The sequence below is a fragment of the Micropterus dolomieu genome, linkage group LG17 (genome assembly GCF_021292245.1).
Source record: "Micropterus dolomieu isolate WLL.071019.BEF.003 ecotype Adirondacks linkage group LG17, ASM2129224v1, whole genome shotgun sequence".
Lineage (NCBI taxonomy): Eukaryota > Metazoa > Chordata > Actinopteri > Centrarchiformes > Centrarchidae > Micropterus > Micropterus dolomieu.
Window position 1 is genome coordinate 7,466,648 of NC_060166.1, and position 19,349 is coordinate 7,485,996.

Here is a 19,349-nt window from a genome sequence, read left to right on the forward strand (position 1 = left end):
TTAAAATCTGTGTTCACTGTAGTTCTGAACAACAAAGGGAGCACACATAACGTTTTGCATTTATTACAACAGATTTCCCTTCTCTGTTATTTCTCCCATTAACGTGATTATGGAGTCAGTTAACATCTAAGAGTTGCCTTTAAAGCAGGTATGATGTTTGATACAGGAGCTGATGAATGGCATATCGGAAGTTTTAATTTCTTTACAGAATGTTTGTTCTATGTCCATCCATGAGTCCAGTGGGTTCTGACTGATCCATTTTTAGATATATTGTAGTCTGTTGGCCAGGAAGTAATGAAAAAATATTGGCAGTTCTAATCCACTGCAATCTTTGACATCAAACATTAGATTTGGGTCACTTTGGCATGCAGTCTGAACGCAGCCTAAAAGAGATATGTAACGAAAAGAAGACAGTTGCGGCAGATGACAAAAAAAGTAAATATTACAGAAACTACAGAAAATTAGCCAGATGAGGCTGACGCTATCCTACGCCGTACAGAAAACCTAATCTATGCAGAAAACAAACCTAGAACTAGTTTACTTTGAATCAATGAATGCGGGAGAAGGTGATAGAAAACAATGCTGTGTGTCTGTGTGAAACACCAACTAATAAAAGGTATGAAAAAGCTGAACAAATTTCCTAAGTGTTGTAACCAGTTTAAAGTTTGACTGAATAAGGATATGAAATAGGGTTATGTTTAATATGTCTTTCTATTTCTATTATTCTTTTTCATTTTATTTGATGTTATTTTATTGTACTTTCTAGACGGACAAGAGAGGCTGTGCCACTTTTACCTTTACAATGTCAACTTTCACAAAACTTGACCAAAAGGTGCTGCAAGATTCACTGGTCCTCAGTGCCAAGGTGGAAGAGGAAGGGACAGGCAAGTATAATATATTTTATTACAATTTTTATTTTAAAAAAAAAATTAGTGTATTAAGAAAATCACATTGTCGTGTTTTTAAACAGTATAGCATACACGTTGTTGTAACATGGAAGCTTCTTGTACAGGTATTTTATACCAACAGGAGAAGAGAATAGTGATTTCATATGTTGTTGGAAAGCTGTCCTTCATTGACACACCCAAGATTTATGACCAAGGATCAAATGTGGAGGGAAAAGTAAGTACATGTGGTCTCCACTTCTTCAGTCTGATTCTATTCACAGTGCAAATGAAGCCATGATACAACTTTGTGCTTCTAACAGGTTAAAGCAGTTCACTACAATAATACACCCATTCCTGACATGCCAGTGTACCTGTTTGAGGGTGAAAGGTGGTCACCACGTCTGGTACAGAACCTCACAACTGACAGTGATGGGATTGCCACCTTCTCATTCAACTCTGCTGACCTTAAAGGGGGCATCCGCCTTCATGTAAGTAAGAGGTAGCAGTAACACTACAGCCTGTAATACAACATAAATGACAAAACATTCTTCTACCTCTACCACCATGAGCTCATTTATGGTGTTTCTGTCCTGCAATCTAGGTTGGCAACAAACCAACGCTGGACTACGTTGGTTATAGAATGCCATACTATGAGGTTGGATATCAAGTGTTGTCTGCAGCTGAACCTCCTTCTCCTGTTACTAAAACAGTCAGCACCCTGGAGGTGAAGAAGAAGGATCAACCAATTATCTGTGACAGAGAAGAAGACATCTCCATCAAATACACTGTAGTTGGAGAGACCCGGGGCCCTGTGGATGTGATGTATCTGGTGAGTGGTGGGTGAAGTATTTCTCAGCTGGTCATCAGTTCTCTTCCAGAGACATGGACATAGGGAAGATGCTTTTAAAATGAACTTTCAGATTAATGACACCTGGCCCAAAGGAACTCAAAACTCTTCATATTACCCAGGAGACTTCCTGTTTCTGTGCTACATGGTAACATTTTAGCATGGGCTAGGCTGAGTAATAGTAATATAAGGACCACGACCAAACACTGGTTAATAGTGTTACCTGCAGGAATCAATAATTTCATCATATCTCATTAAGATGCCCCTGTGAATATGTTGTTGCATATGATTGGCTGTTTGTTATAAGCCCATTCTCTTTCACGAGAACATAGTTTGGTAAACTCAGAGTTAACGGTGCCAGTTGGTAACCAGAGAGTTGGAAGACCAGTCATTCAAAGTCACCAGTGTTTAGTTTAGTAAAGCCAGATACCAGAGCCAGAGTAACTTGCACTTGCTCTGTGAGCGTGACCTCAGATCTGGATAGAGCAACTGTATTTTAGCCGATCAACCACTTATTGATGTCCTGCACATTGAACTTGTACAACAAACCAACAAACATACTTCAAGTAAGTACTTAGGAACATGATAGATAGCCACAGACCAGAACAGCAGGCAGTGTTGTAATCTGCTGTTAAAGAAAATGAGGTGTTACTATTGCATTAATCATTCTGTTGTTTTCTCTCAAATTGTCCAGGTCTTATCTAGAGGAGCCATTATCATGCAAGGAGTTAAAAAGGTTGAAGTACAAGATAAATCAGGTGAACGACAGCTTAAAATCACTTTAAATTCGCATGACCTGATCACCTTTGAGCTGCATTTTCTTGACCTATGGAGGCATGTGAATGATGACAGTTGGTATGTTGTTTCAGTGACTGAGGGCGAGGTGTCCTTCAAGTTGACAGTGTCTGCAGAGATGGCACCAGAGGTCCAGGTTGTAGCTTACACCGTCCTCCCCAGTGAGACTGTGATCGCCCACAGGGCTGACTTCTCCACCGAGAAATGCTTCAGTCACAAGGTCAGTGAGAGAAGAAGACGCGTGGTAGCGACTGTGCATGTCAGTTGTATAATATACATTGTAGAAATCGACTGATTAATCCGCCGACAGATATCATCGGCTGGTATGAGCTAATTGCATTTAAATCGGCATTGGCATTTATAACAGCATATATATGAATATTAAAAGAGAAACAGTCAGATCCTTCCCTCATGTCACAAGGGCATAGTTTGCCCACCAGAGGGCGCTCTGCAGCTCCTCTGTTAACAACACTACCACAAAAGAAAACTGAGCTGACCGCAGTCTACCGGAGCATGTAAAACGATCAAGGAAGAGTGGCTGTGTAACTGGTGAGTTTGTCATTTGTAAATGTAAATGCTCTGTATTTGTATAGCGCCTTTCTAGTCTTTTCGACCACTCAAAGCACTTTTACACTACATCTGCATTCACCAGTCACACACATTCATACACTGAGCCTAAGTGCTCAAACAAACTTTCATTCACACTCATTCATACACTGGTGGAACAGCCGCCAGTGCCCAAGTGCCCAAGGACACTTCGACATGCAGCCTGGAGGAGTCGGGGATTGAACTGCCAACCTACCGATTAACGGGCAACCCGCTCTATCTCGTGAGCCTCATGTTAATTACATGACTTAGATTTTAATTAAAACGGCCCCAATTACTTCTCCTCTCCTGAAAACATTCATGACTTGCTAACCATCCTGTTTTTCATTGCCCTCTCCCAGCTTCCTCCCGGTCAGAGCAGTAACCGGTAGGTGAGTGGTGGAGGCTACCTTGCTAACAGAGGTGATTGTAGATTTATTTCTGAAACAGTGTTGTATTTCTAACGAACGGTCCTATCATTTCTCCCTAGTTCATCACTTCTAAATATTCTCTAACATTGCTTACAGCAGCTAACGCTGCCCGTTACAAAATTAGTGTAGCAAACCTACTTACTGGTAATAAAGTTATGAATAATAATATTTGGAAATATTATTATTTAACCCTCGTTTTGGGGCACCACCTAAAATTTGCTGTCTGCCCAAGGGTTTAAGACTCCTTGGGTATAGCTTTAATAATTACACAATTATTCACTAGTGATCAGTTAGTCAACAATTGCTAATCATTATGAGTCTGATTGAGTTTAATCAATCAGTCAGTCTCATATCAAAGTTGTGAATCCTCCGTCCAGTAACCTGAATTTAAACAGTACACATACACAGTTCCTGTGATTAAAGTGAAATTTATTAACTAACTAAAGTGAGTACACAGTGAGGCTAGATATATCAAAGACAAACAACAATAATGATTAAACAACCAGAATGCAATCAATGAGTGTAAGAGAGTTCAATGTGAGCAGTGTTTCCCACAGAATGACAGTGTAACTGTGGCGGGGGGCTGCTGATTGTTGCGTTCACAGCGGTTTGGTACACCATACGGCTCGGCTCTGCCAGGGATTATTCTTGGGGTTCGCCTGCTTCGGCTGGTGATGAAGAAACTCTTGCAGTGATAGACAGTTAACCCTGGCTCGGTTTGTTGTTTGATGTCCTGTGTGTTACAGCTGGTGTAACTAACCCACGTGGCTGGCCTCCGACTTGTTGTCGTTGGGAGGAGTGAGGTTAGCGTTAATTCGACGGAAATAAAGCTTAAAAAGAAACTTTGTTGTTTCTGAATAAATTACCAGAGTTATAAATAAAAGGGGCTTGCGGTTATGGAGATCTGAAATGAATGTATGTCTATGGGAGTGTTATTTGATTTCCAATGAATAGCGCCACCTAGAGGTTGATTGACGCCAAATTTCACACAGCCCCTAGGGAGGGCGTGCGAGATAAGTTCCGTGAGTTTGGTGTAGATCGGCCATTGCAAACGTAAGATATGACATCACATGCATTGTTTTTGCGTTTCTGCAAACAATTGTTAAGCTACATTTAGGACATTTTTTGGCGGAACAAGATTCCCTGTACAAAGTTTTATCGGCTCGGTCCAGAGATTGTCCATGGCAAGTTTGGTGCCGACCGGACTTTCGGCTTCGGAGGAGTTAATTAAAATAGGTTTTTCAGTTTTCGCAATTTATCAACATCGACAGTATCACCCAAACACGTAGAGGTTAGGTTTATGAATGTGCGATGAAGTGGCGCGTAGTTATGAGGCAAAATGTCCTTTGGTTGAAAATCCCATTGAAATGAATGTGATTGTTCGACTGTATTTGAGCTTCCATTATAGCGCCACCTTTTAGCCGAATGGCACCAAATCTTTCAGGTGTCATCAGGGCCCCATGGGGAACAATTGCCCCAAATTTGGTATCAACCGGACTTGTGGTTTTGGAGATAAAATGCATGTAAGTCAATGGGATATTTTTTTTTACATCTTTAATGTGCAATAACAGCGCCACCTACGGGCATATTTAGATCAAGTTTGGTGCCTGTAGTGAGGGGACCATGCTGAACAATTCGGCACAGGTGTCATGTCAATGTCCCCTGTGGCTATAGAGGAACAATTTTTTTCGATTCAATAGCACCACCTAGAGGGTAGTTGCACCAAATTTTGCAGATGCCCTCAGGGGGGCGTACCACATTACGGGTCCAAATTTGGTGTCGATCGGCCATTCCAAAGTGAAGATATGACAGTGAGAAGATGCAGTCCGAGTTTGTTTTTGTTTATGACCGCTGAGGTCCTCACTGCCTGGTTCAGGTTGAGGTTAGTCTATGGACAAGATTAATATTGTCATTTTAACAGTCATGCATAGAGTCTGTTATCTTAACTTTACCAGAGGTGGTAAGTTTTATGGCCGAAACTATAATATTTCAACATGCTTCCCATTTCCTTACTGCAGTGGTTTTCAAACTTTTCAAACGGACCCCTTTTTGAGAACCACTGCCTTACAGTACACATGGAGTGAGTAGTAGTGCAATATAAAATGACTCTGTATTGGGAGCATTATTTGATTATTTGATTGGGAGCATTATTTGATTGGGTATATTATGATCAGAATACACTAACGTTGCCTCTTCCTAAAATTCTGATATTATAATATCAAAGAGTATCAAAATATGCTCAAAAAACAGAAGATATCATAATATTGTGAGAGTTATACATTTATGTGATTGGAAATGGGAACACATTAGGGTGACCAGACGTCCCCATTTTCCGAGGACAGTCCTATTTGGTAGGTATATATGTCTAATATCCCTGTTTATATTTGGAAAACAGACTTACTGCTGAGTTATAAAATAAAGACATCATCTTTTGCAATTATCCTTGTAACTCTGCATTATTTTACTTGCTGCAACAAACCAAGTCCTTTTTACTGGTTGAAATACCTTTAAATGGCCTATACAACCCATAACATGCAGTATTCTACTTGCCAGAAAGTGATTGCAGCCTCTACTTATTGACTAAAATGTAGTTTCTGCCTCAAAATGACTTGATTTCATTCAGAAGACTACATTACAAAACTGAAATTGTCTCCCTTTTAATTTTAATATATGATAACATAATATTTTTTAATGACATACTGACCACCAAACCAAAAATGTCCCCGGTTTTCATTTCAGAATTCTAGTCACCTTAACACATAAGCATTAGCGACACGAAAGCGAAGTGATAGCGACGTATTCTTCGACAATGCAGCATATATCATCCAAATGCCGTGTATAAATGTGAAGTAGTACTAACGTCGTAAAGAGCAGTTAAACTGTACCTTTAACGCAGCAATTCCCAGTGTGGTGCGTGCACCCCTGGGAGTGCTTGAGCTGCCTCTAGGGGGTGCACGACAGGAAACATGTAATGGCGCTGTTGTAGTTTTTTCATGACATCAAAATACTAAGTACTAAGTTTTGAAATAATGATGAACTCAATCCCTATCAGTCCTTCCTCCTGTCCCCATCCACCTCCCTCTGCTGCTGGTGGTAGAGAGGAGCTGGTCTGTCTCAGCCACCTGTTGAGTTTATATTTATTTTAAGGTTGGTCCAGAGGCAGCTTCAGACTGAGCTCAGCAGGGGGGCATTTATTTTCCATGGGTGGGCGCTATGGGGACTTTTTTCGGATATCAGAGATCCTATAATAATTATTGCTACTGCCTTTTCTGTTAGCTATTACCATTAAGTGATGCGACCCATAGAGTAAACACATGAACCATTACACATTCTTGCAAGACGTGCGACTCTTACGATATTAGATTAATAAGGGTTAAAAAGGCCTATACAAAAATATTGCAAGACCAACTCCTCTAAGACTGACTCTGACCACAGCTTTATTATAAACAAAGCTAACAAACAAGCACACAGTCTGTCATTGACAGGATAGTAGTTTAACTGCTATCTCACTGGAGAGAGAAAAAAAGCTATATTGGAAGCTTTATTCTCGTTTGCTCTAACATAAGCGTTTACAGTAGCCTACTATTAAAAAAGCATCATGTAGTTACCTTTATCAAAACAAATTAAAAACACCCACAACATACACAGATTATTCTACAATTTCCATTTACAAGAAAAAATAAAACAGCTGTTTCTCCATTTACACCTCCAGGTTCCAGTTCATAACACATCTCCTTTTGCTGGGTTGTATGGGCTCGTCGTTGTTGGTAGCAGTACTCCAGAGCTCTGTAAATGCATCGTCGCATCTTAGATTACCAACACAGTCTATTGCGCTGTGCACACGTTTCACTGCATTCAGTAGGTCCATTTCCTTCGCATGTAGCTGTTTGTTAGGGGAGTCCACAAGCAGTAATATATTGTGCACACATGTCCAATGAACACAAAGCTGCGCTCCTTTATCTGGTGTAAAAGGCCAGTTGCCTGCACTCTCACTTCTGATCCAAAGGCCAGAGAGCTGCTCGTCTCTGACAGTACCGCAGTGATATCCTCCAAGTTTTTAAGGATTACAGAGACCGCTGCTAGCGTCCAGCGTTGGTGAAGGAGGTGCTTCAGAGTATCACCTTTATAGTGACTGGTGTATATATGGTATATATACATGGCTGGGGTGGTATTTGGCTCTAGGGCTATTCAGTCAGGTGCCATTTCAGAGTAAACAGGGTAGGCGTTCAGAAGAAGACAGTTAGAAGCTAGGCGATTCTCTTTGACACCGGCTTAAACAGTCCTCAGTTATACCTAATAGGGTAATACCCATAGGCCTAGAGGATCGGAGAGCTGGTCCAGTACTTCCTGAACTGGGGTAACTCGGGATCTAACACGTGGTGCCCAACATGGAGTTTGGTGTTAAGCCTGAAGTAGAACCCCAAAGGAGAGACCAACCATCGTTCGAGTGGAACAACCTTAGAAATAAAGAGTTGTGCAGCAGAGTAGAAATCTGCCCGAGCACTAAAGCGAGGGGTACAGCGGAGAAGACATCCGACTGAACACTCGAGAAGGCAGTCCTGGCGGACTTGCCTGGTGACCTGCTAAAGAAGCCAAAGTCACCTACCCGCAGACATCCTGAGGGAGAAGCGGGGGAGAGAGCGACCGAAAGGAGCAGTCAGGCTGTATCCAAGAGCGGAGCTGAATAGCCGACCAGTCTGCAACTCATCCCTGACACGAAGTGCTAAGGGAGGCTTTGAGGAGCAGACATCTCGAGACGACAAAGACGAAGAAGAGGGCTGTGGCAGGGGCATCAGCTGAGGTGCCACAGATGCTGAGCCCGAGGCAAGAGACAAAGGGAAGAGACAGTGAGCATCCAGAATTCCAAGCGCCCCCAGATGTGGTACATCAGAAGGCCCATAGGAAAAAGGGAGATCACTGGCAAGGAAGTGATGAAGTGGAGCGCTATGTGCAGCACAAGAGGATCATCTTTGTCGAGATCAAGATAAGGGATGTGACACCCAGAGGAAGGGTGGTCCCAGAAGAGTCCGTGGTGGAAATGGTGCAGGCCGTACATGAAGCGCTGAGCCATGCAGGCACCATGCCCACACGGAAGGAGTTGGAGAAGCAACAACTTTGGGATCCTGGAGGCGAGGTTCATCGTGTTCCTGGGGAGTGTGAAGTATGTGGTCAATACAGTAGCCACTGTCTATGGGGTGGTTGCCCTAAGAAGAACGACCTCAGGACTCTGGGCAGGCAGAGAACTGAGAAAGCTGAAATGTGCGAGAGAAGCATTCCTGTTGGAAGAGGCAGAAGACAAATTCATGCTCACTAAATATTAGCATAGGAGTTTCGAAGGCAGCGAGTGACCTCAAGGAGGGGGTGTCAAATAAGTTGAGATCCTAACGCTCTTGCTATCAGGTCGCAAAGAAGAAAACTGGAGCCTTTCTCCCTTTAGTAACAACAGTGAGTGAGAAAAGGGAAGTGCAACATACTTCCATCTGCAAAACACAGAGCTTAACAATGCCAATAGCAATATATTGTGTGTGGCAGGGGGTGGTGATGGTGCCGTGGATAAGACACATGCCTTTGGTCTGGTTCAATTCCCCACTGTGACACATCCACCATTGTGTCCCTGAGCAAGACATTTAACCCCCGAGTTGCTCCAGAGGTGTGCGACATCTGACATATGTAGCAATTGTAAGTCGCTTTGGATAAAAGCATCAGCTAAATGAATTTAAAAAAAAAATTGAATAATGATCAAAAGAAAGATATTTGGTATTAAACATGATATGATTGAAAATCAGGATATCTCATTGATATTGAAGATTAATAAATTGAATTGATCTTCCGATTGTAAAATACATGATATGGTTAAAGTAAGAGAATTAGGGTAAAGGTTAAATAACTGTGCAGAAGGTTGCTAAGTGGGTGAAGACATCATGACTATGAGTCATTGGGAGAGAAGGGTCAGCAAGGGGAAATTAAATGGCCAAATAAGGACATCTCTGGCCCAACTGAATTTACGGATGAACAAGCTATGTGACAGTAGTCACGTATACAGGAAAAGGGTCGTGGCTGATTTGACAAAGAAACTCAGCTACGGAGTAGGATATATAAAGACAAGTCCGAAAGAGATCGGTGTTATTCCTCTGCAGATCTCAGAGGCCTCGGACTCGGAGCAAGACCATCACTGCACCGGACCAAGAGCCCAAGACAGGAGATGGGGATTTGAACAGCGAACAACTAGCCACAACGACCAAACCAAAGAATCATCGACTCTGAAATTTTTCTTTCACTCAACTGCAATGAAGACTGAAGACTTCTGGAGACAATTTGAGGGCTTTGGATAAAGTCTTGAGTTTCTACAAGACTCTACACATCCGCAGAAGAGGGAAAGAACTCCTTGGCCAGGACAACTCCTTCCCCTCCCCTTCTCACCAAAGAAGAAGACATCAAAATACTCAAGCTCAGCTATCATAATCAGGTTTAGAATTTTAGAGATTTTATCAGTTTACACAAGTTTTAATCAGTTTAAGTTGTAAATATATAATCACTGCATTTAAAGTACCAGCAGCAGACACTGAATTTATTTCTTCACTAAGGTAGTAATACAGTAGATAAAGTGTGTTTAACATCTTTAAGGTTCTTATAGGTTGCTCTAGCCAACGAAATTAACTTATCCTTGGGGCCTATTTTCCTGGCCACTAAATACAATCCTAGCAACTATACCAAGTGCACTGATCAATGAGAAGAGAGCTGTCGTTAACGGGCGTGGCTGGGGTGGTATTTGGCTCCAGGGCTATTCAGTCAGGTGCCATTTCAGAGTAAGCAGGGTAGGCGTTCGGAAGAAGACAGTTAGAAGCTAGGCGAATCTCTTCGACACCAGCTTAAACAGTCCTCAGTTATACCTAAAAGGGTAATACCCATAGGCCTAGAGGATCGGACCCTTTAAGACGGAGAGCTGGTCCTGTACCTCCTGAACAGTGGTAACTCGGGATCTAACAGTGGAAACGGCGGGCTTTCTCAGGAAATGATAAAGCATGCCACACTCATTAAAGAAGTCACCAATTGCTTCTTCAGCCGACAGCGCATGAACGACCACAAGGTGCAGCTGGTGGTTAAAGCAGTGGATGTAAGGGATTTCTCTGCCAAGTCTATCCTGTAGCAGTTTTTGGACATGAGGGATGCACCGCCATAGCACTGACTGGTAACACATTACAATAATGGTGCAGGAATAAGCATTTATTAAGACTTTACCTAATGTATAAATCATAAGTTAATGCATAACTCACAAGGAACTAAGTAATGTGGTAATGTTTAACACGTCAACTGTTAATAAGGAGTCACATATGACTTACTATTAATTAATTCCTATTCCTATCTAATCAATCAAATCCTATCCTAATTAATACCGCGAGTTAACTTTCAGCCATCTACAAACTGGATCTGGGCCGCTGTAGACCTACCAGACAGACCGGGAATTCCACGATTGAAGCGGAATGTCCTTCAACCAAATTCCCCGACGTAGTGGTCACTCTGCAACCGTCCCCCACACCTAAAATATTTCTGTGGATGAGTTTCCTGTCAAACATCCCAACCCCAAAACCATGACCTTATAAACACTACTTAATAATGCGTTAATAGTAATGTGCCTCACCAAGTAAAGTCATAACATAATGATATATCCACAAATGATTAGCTAATAATTAATAAAACAGATATCAATCATTATTTTTTTTCTGATACTGTGGATGAGTTTTCTGTCAACATCCCAACTCCAAAACCGTGACCTGATAGACACTACTTAATAATACATTAACAGTCATGTGCCTCGCCAAGTAAAGTCACAACATAATGATATATCCACAAATCATTAGCTAATTATTAATGAAAACAGAAACTGACCATTATTTTCATATAGTAACAGATATTATTACAATGAAGGTGAAACAACATTTGAATAAACTCCATGATGGGTTAGAATACTGCATTTCACAACAACCTTTGTATAATTAATGACTACCTTGCAGTCTGCAAAATCCTTTTATTAACAGTCATTTATTCAGATGTTCATCTCACAGAGGCCAGAAAAGAAAAAAAACAAGTCAAACCTGGCTCATGGGCTGAGTTCTGCAAAAATATCTCTAGTGTCACTGGCTTGTTTCCTAGTATTGCCAGCATTTGGCCACAAAACACAATGAGCCAAATATTATTATTTTTTAACAACTTTTACATTTTGTGTTATTTAAACAAATGTGTAACTTTTATATCAGTCAAGACAAGCATGGTTAATAAAAGGTAACTGAAACTCAAAATAAAAAACATGGGTTTTGTAAACAAACAGGCAAATGTAAGATCTTTATTTTTTCCCCCATGTCCAGCAGGTCATTAGCTTCTTTCATGGCAGTGATAAGGCCAGCATTTGGCTCCACAATACACTGGGCCATACATTTTGCTGCAAACCTTTGCAAGCTGTCACCTTTCTTGAAACTTGCTCTCATTACCCTAAACAACTCCGGATTGACCGCTGCCAGCTCTGCAATGGGAGCTTGATTGATAGTTGTGTTTCTATCCACCCTCATGCTGATGTAGGCATCTGCCTTTGTAGCGCCACCTTTGACAAGCTTGAGTACTTCGTTGTATCTCAAGATAGACTCTTCAGGATTTTCTACTGAAATAAATGCACAGGTAGATACATGCATGCATCAATAAATATAAAAGAAAAAAACAGCACACCACTAACACCAACACCAAAACATCCAAAACTGATTTCATTCTAACCTTAAATGAACATGCAGGTTTTCTAACAAAGGCATAGGCATGTTTTTTTTAAGGTACCTAGTTTAACATCCACAAAATAGGTTTGATGGCATAAGGTCACCAGACAAACAGATAAACCCACCAGTTGTCCCCACTAAACGCCCAGGCTACTCACTATGCAGTTTTGTGACCTGCCCCGATTAAACCACACAAGTATAAGACAACTTTTAGAAGACAACGTAATACATCAGATAGCATGCTAGTTAGCTTTCAGTAGTGCCAGATGTACTGTTGTTGATTTTTGCAAGGCATGGCCATTATTTTTCAACTTATAAGTTATCTAGTTTTAGATGAAAACCCTTTACTGTTGTTTTAAATAAACAATTTCATTAAAAAACGTTTATATCTGCATAAAGTTGTGTGGCATTTTTCACATACATCTGTAACTGAAAAACTTTTCATAAACACTTCCTTGTGTTTAAGTATGTACAGTATATACATACCTCTCCTGAAATCACCAGCCTTTGATTTCTTCTTCTTTTGTTTCTTCTTCTTTTTTTTCTTTGGCAAGAGCTCTGACTCTGATGTATCTGAAACATTTGAGCTGGAGTCATCTGAAGACTTTGTTGTTTTACGAAAGCCTGCTGGGATGCTGTGGGTGTCGGATAATGTGGCTTTTCAACAGCTTCAGCTTTTAGTTTTATGGCAGCAACAAAAAGATGCCAAGACAATTTAATCTGTGTGTGTCATGAACTGAGTAAAACTGTTCATCTGAATGTCAATCTTCCATAACAGTGTTTCCCATACGTTAATTATTCTGTGGCGGCCCACAATAATGCTGCGATGATGTGTTCAGAAGAAACCCGCTTGACACTGTAAACATAGCTTATATAGGCTATGTTTAGGTATCTGTTAGGTACCATAGCATTGAGTCTGCAAAATAAAAGGTCAAACCCATAGAAGGGTACAGTACTATTCTGAGGTAACAAAACAAGGGGTTAGAGGTCAAATTCTATAGAAGGGTTCAGTCCCTACATAACCACCAATCACTGCTCTCCCCGTAGAAGGTCATTGACCCTCTGTCCTGCTGCTACAGTGCTATTTTGAGTCAAATGCACAAATATTGGATACCACAAAGGGAAACACACAGTGACGGACACAGAGATTCCCAAATTGATTAACATAGAGCAGCTTTCAAGGAGCCGATACTACATGTCTGCCATTATTGACATTTAGGAGTTTCTGGCAACAAATCAACTACACCCTCCGAAAAGACCAGCAGCTGGTTAAAGTCGTGAAAACAATACCTCGCAACGTAACATATACAAGTCACAAAATACAAAACAAACTACTTGAGGCAATGAACAGTGTCATAACGGATGCTAGTGTACGTGACATAGGCTTGCAGTGGTTCACGATCAAAGTCGACGGGACTCGTGACTTCACTGGATGTGAGAACATTTCAATAGTCATTCGGTTCATATCAGAGGACAGTTGTAAGGTAACAGAGCGTCTGCTTACCATGGCCACTGCGGAAGCTGGGGATGTAGGGACACTCACTCACTTTAACATGTCAACTGTTAATAAGGAGTCACATGTGACTTTCTGTTAATTAAAATTATGGATCAATTCCTATCTGATATCAGACATCAACTAAAACGGTGAGTTCATGTGTTAATTAACACAATAGGTACTTTTTTCAATGATTCTGGTGAAACTGGATCATATTTGATAGAGAAATGTTAGAAATATGGCAAAAGGTTTTCTCTCTAATGTCCCCCTGCTGCTCTGCCTCAACTCTGTGATTCAGTTTCATGATTGACAAATAGATTTACTTGTTGCTGAAGTGAGTTAACTAACTAACTAACTAACTAGCTGCTGTTATTAGCTCAGTTAGCTGTGCAATCACTGGTCAAATTGGGTCTGCCCTTACTGGAAGCTTGGAGCACCGGGGGAGTGTGTCAGCCATGCCATTTTTTGCACTTTTGAGTTTGGTCAGTTGATTATCTGTTATTTTGGTCTTTTGGGTATTGGGGTTCTGTCTTGTCTTTCGTCTAGTGTCTAGTTTAACTTCTGTCATGTCTGTTCCCCTGTTATCACTCTGCATACCAGTCTCTCTGTTTTCCCCTGCTCTCTCTCTCTGCCTGTGTCTCGTTAGCCTCATGTCCCTCACCTGTGTACCTCCTCCCAGCTGGTTATCCCCGTGTATATATCCTTGCTTGTTTCCCTCAGTCTGTCTGTTCATTGTTGAGTGTAGATGCTCGTTCTATTGTTGGGGTTTGTAGCCAGCCCTGCCCTGTCTCCTGTGTGGTTTGTTTTTGGATATCTGCTTGTAACTTTGTCTGCCAGTATTTTGGATTTGTGTTTCCCCAATGCCCTTGTGGACTCTCCATTGGACTCAGCCACTGCCTGTAAGTGTGCTCGCTATTGGTTTAATAAACCTTTTTTTGAACTGAACCTGCCAGGCGTGTGTCCTGCATTTGGGTCTGTTGCATCACTACATTGAGCTAATAAATTTATGATAATTAATACCAAATTAGGATTTTTAATATTCAGAAAATATTAATTCATAAATCTCTCGCAGGGCACCACCCGAGATTCCATTCGCCCAGGGTCTCGGGATTCCCTGAGTATGGCTAATAATTAGGCAGTTATTCACCAGTGATCAGTTAGTTAACAATCGCTCAATTATCTTAAATCAGTCAGTCAGTCTCATATCAAAGGGGTAAATTCTCGTAGCAGGGACTTGGAGATGGGCAATACACACACAATTCCTTTGGTTACAGTGACATTTATTAACTAATTAAGGTGAATATAAAAATGCGGTTAAAATATACATCCCAGAAATAAACAATGCTAAACAATGAGAATGTGGGTTCTATTGTGGGGAGCATTTGACTCATATGGGCAGCTAATGAATGTAAGCTATGAGTTTTAAGAGTTAAAGATAATCTATTAACAACTATGGGACATCACTGATCATAGAATGCAGGGTTTTGGTCTTACTGAATGTCGTTTCTCCCAGCCGGGTTGCTGTTAAACGGCCTCGCACTGGCAGAGATCCGTGCGTTCTCGGTTAGGACAGCCTAAAGCCGTCGACCAGTCGCTTTTTCTGCCATGGAATTGTTCCGGAGGTCCGTCTTTTGTCGGCTTACTGAAGAAACTCGCAGTGGGGGCCTTTCCAACCCTGGCTTGGGTCAGAGGTTTGGTCGGCCTTTGTTACTGCTGGCGGGCCCACGTGGTAGGGTCCGACCTCGGTGGGAGCAGTGTAATTTAGCTCGAAAGATAAAGCTTAAAAAGAACTTGGTCTTTCTTGAATTAAACTAGTGTTACTTAATGGTCTGATAACCTTTAACAAAACCAAACCAAAGAAAATAAAATAAAAAGCAAGTAAAGTTGCTGGAAATGAGGGAAAAATTGATGTTGTGGCGCTTCGCGTGTGTGGCTTGAAAACGAACAAAGGGGGCTTTGTTGCGCCGGGTCAAACTGCTTAGGTCGTTGCCGGGAGAGGGGGCACGCTGGGCGCGTGCTGAAGCACAGTTGGAGAGCCAGGAGAGACAACATGTCCTGATCAAAGATAACTCCAAGATTCCTCACAGTGGTGCTGGAGGCCGGGGCGATGCTATCAAGGGAAACTATATCTTTAGATAATGCGTCACGGAGGTGCTTAGGCCCCAGAACAATAACTTCAGTTTTATCTGAGTTTAACATTAGAAAATTACAGGTCATCCAGGTTTTAACATCCTGAAGGCACATTTGAAGTTTAGCTAACTGATCGATAGATATAACTGAGTATCATCTGCATAACAATGAAAGTTTATGGAATATTTCCTGATAATATTGCCTAAAGGAAGCATATATAAAGTGAACAGGATTGGTCTGAGGACAGATCCTTGAAGAACTCCATGACTAACTTTGGCATGCATGGAGGACTCATCATTAACATGTACAAACTGAAATCGATCTGATAAATAGGACTTAAACCAGTTTAGAGCAGTTCCTTTAATGCCAATGAAATGTTCAAGTCTCTGCAATAGGATCTGATGGTCAATGGTATCAAATGCAGCACTAAGATCTAGGGGTAAAACTTCTTTAAGCAGCCTAGTTGGGATGGGGTCTAAGGCTGATGATACACAGGGCAACTTTTTGAGCAATGTTGCTGGGCAATGTTGCTGGAGGCAAGTCCGACTATGTTTTGAACAGATAGTGGCGGTGCAGGGCGGGTGGTGGGGGAAGGGGATTACGGTAGTAATCTTTACTCATTACCACTGACGGCAACGTTGCCCAGCACGATTGCTCTAAAAGATGCTCCGTGTATCATAAGCTTAAGAGGCAGGTTGATAATTTAGATGAAGAAATTACTGGTTAGTTGGTAAAGGAAGCAAAGCAGTCTAAACATATATCTGGTTTTACAGCTGTTTCTAAGGTTCCTGAGTTTAGAGATAAGTCGGTGCCAGTTGAGGGCAGGTCTTGGTGAATTTTGTTTCTAATAGTTAGAATTTTATCATTAAAGAAGCTCATGAAGTCGTAACTACTGAGAGCTATGGGAATACTTGGCTCAATAGAGCTGTGACTCTCTGTCAGCCTGGCTACAGTGCTGAAAAGAAACCTGGGGTTGTTCCTATTTTCCTCTATTAATGACGAGTAGTACGCTGCTCTGGCATTACGGAGGGCCTTCCTATAAGTTTTAAGACTATCTTACCAAATTAAACAAGAATTTTCCAGTTTGGTGAAACACCAATTCCTCTCAAGTTTCCGCGATATTTGCTTTAATTTGCGAGTTTCAGTATTATACCATGGAGCTAACCATCTTTGTTTTATTATTTTCTTTTTTAGAGGGGCTACAGAGTCGAGTGTCATTCGCAGCGAGCCTGCAGCACTATCAACAAGATGATCGATTTGGGGGAGGGACTGAAACTAGCATAGGAATCCTCCATTACTTTGTGACTTGATAATGAATTTACAGCTGATGGAATCGCATCCTTAAATTTAGCTACAGCACTATCAGACAGACATCTTGAAAATAAATTTTTGCCCAATGGCGTTAGTTCAGCAATACAAACTCAAAAGTTATCGAACAGTGGTCAGACAAAGAGGGATTCTGTGGGAACACCACTAAATGTTCAATTTCAATACCATACACCAAAACAAGGTCGAGGGTGTGGTTAAAATAGTGAGTCGGTTCATGAACACTCTGAGAGAAGCCAATGGAATCTAACAGAGAGATAAACGCAGTACTGAAGCTGTCATTCTCAATGTCAACATGAATATTAAAATCCCCTACAATAATAACTTTGTCCGTTTTAAGGACTAAAGTTGACAAAAACTCTGCAAATTCAGATAAGAATTCAGAGTACGGGCGTGGTGCTCGGTACACTATAACGAAGAGAATTGGTTGCAGTGATTTCCAACTTGCGTGCGAAAGACCAAGAACAAGGCTTTCAAATGAGTTATAATTTAGTTTAGGTTTAGAGCTGATTAGTAGGGTAGAGTCGAAGATAGCTGCAACTCCACCTCCTCGGCCTGTGTCTCGAGGAATGTGAGTATTAATATGACTGGGAGGGGTGGATTCATTTAGGCTAAATAATTTCAATGGTCGGGGGGCAGACACCGTCACTATAGGATTTTCACTAAGTAACTCCTGAAATGGAGAAGTGTGTTAGACTGCGACTCTACGTAGGGTTTTGGGTGGGTAACTGCTGAATTAGAAGAGCAGAGAAGTGTGTTAGACTGCGACTCTGCCTCCTGGTCTCAAAACTGGGTTGTCATGGATTTGGTCCACTAATAAACTTGGCCAGATTTCTAGAAATGAGAGCTTCTCCTTCCCAAGTGGGATGGATGCCGTCTCTCCGGATCAGACCAGGTCTTCCCCAGAAAGTTTGCCAATGATCTACAAAGCCCACATCGTTTGCTGGACACCACGCAACAAATAATGTCAAATAATCAAATAATGTTCACAAATCTGTTAGAATCTGTGTTAGTGAGCACTTCTCCTTTGCCGAGATAATCCATCCACCTGACAGGTGTTGCATATCAAGATGCTGATCAGACAGCATGGGTGTTGCACAGGTGTGCCTTAGGCTGGCCACAATAAATGGTCAAACGTTTATCCAATATGATGTGCAAGAGCTGCAAATTTATCTGCAGTTTGCAACCTATTATCATTTGGGAACCGTGACTCCTGCTTTATTGTCTGATGTGCATATAAGCACTGCTCATATAGCTTTTGTGAACCAGGCTCCCGGGTTTTCTTGCAGAAACTAGGAGCTATGTTGGGATGCAGAAAATGCCTGCAAGAAATCTGCTTGCTCTTACCAATACATAAAGTTCACATGATGTTCAAAAGAAGAAGAACCTCATGAACCTCAATACCTGGAGTGACTTTATGAGTAACCCAGACAATATTAAGGTACATTTAGAAAGAAAACCTAGAAAATTGGAAAAGATTAGCCCCTCGTTCACGTTCAACCTATATGTACGAAATTTTCTGGGGACATGTATCATATCAAGACGCACAAAAAAGCCTCAAGAACCCATAGCCTAAAGTCAACAGGAAGTCAGCCATTTTGAATTTTACGGCCATTTTTGGATGATTTACACACTTCATACTTTAACGAACTCCTCCTAGGGATTTAGTCGGATCGACGTCAAATTTCTGCTGTGCCTTCTAAAGGCATTGACGATGAAAAGTTGTGCTATTTGCGAGTTTTCGTCAATGGGCGTGTCCGTGGCGTCGATGATTCGCTATGAAACAGGAAGTTGTTGTAACTTCAGTGTACATGCTCACATCTGGACCAAACTGTACATGTAGGATGGGAGTCCCGCCCTGAACACATGTACATGCCGACATTCACCCACAGTCATAGCGCCACCTGCTGGCAACAGAAAGTGACTTTTAACGAAGCAGCCCCCGCCGCACGTTTCACCTACGTGCACGAATTTTCTGTGGTACGTGTATCTTGTCCAGACGCACAAAAAAGCCTCTTGGAGCCATAGCCTAAAATCAACAGGAAGTCGGCCATTTTGAATTTTACGTCAAATTTTGGATGATTTACACACTTC

General features: G+C 41.5%; 1 protein-coding gene across 2 annotated transcripts in view; it reads left to right on the forward strand.

Annotated features, from left to right (window-relative positions):
• The first annotated feature begins 1,030 nt into the window (after positions 1 to 1,030).
• The window catches only part of LOC123985863 (alpha-2-macroglobulin-like), a 60,627-nt gene continuing 42,308 nt past the window's right edge, over positions 1,031 to 19,349 (forward strand). The window contains exons 1-5 of one of the 2 annotated variants that reach the window (XM_046073813.1): positions 1,031 to 1,122; positions 1,208 to 1,375; positions 1,489 to 1,716; positions 2,429 to 2,492; positions 2,604 to 2,749. In XM_046073813.1, coding sequence (XP_045929769.1) covers positions 1,247 to 1,375; positions 1,489 to 1,716; positions 2,429 to 2,492; positions 2,604 to 2,749 — 567 coding nt within the window. In that variant the 5' untranslated portion in view covers positions 1,031 to 1,122; positions 1,208 to 1,246. Of the gene's footprint in view, positions 1,123 to 1,207; positions 1,376 to 1,488; positions 1,717 to 2,428; positions 2,493 to 2,603; positions 2,750 to 14,644; positions 14,699 to 19,349 lie in introns of those variants that run through there. The other variant, XM_046073815.1, reaches the window with a different exon arrangement.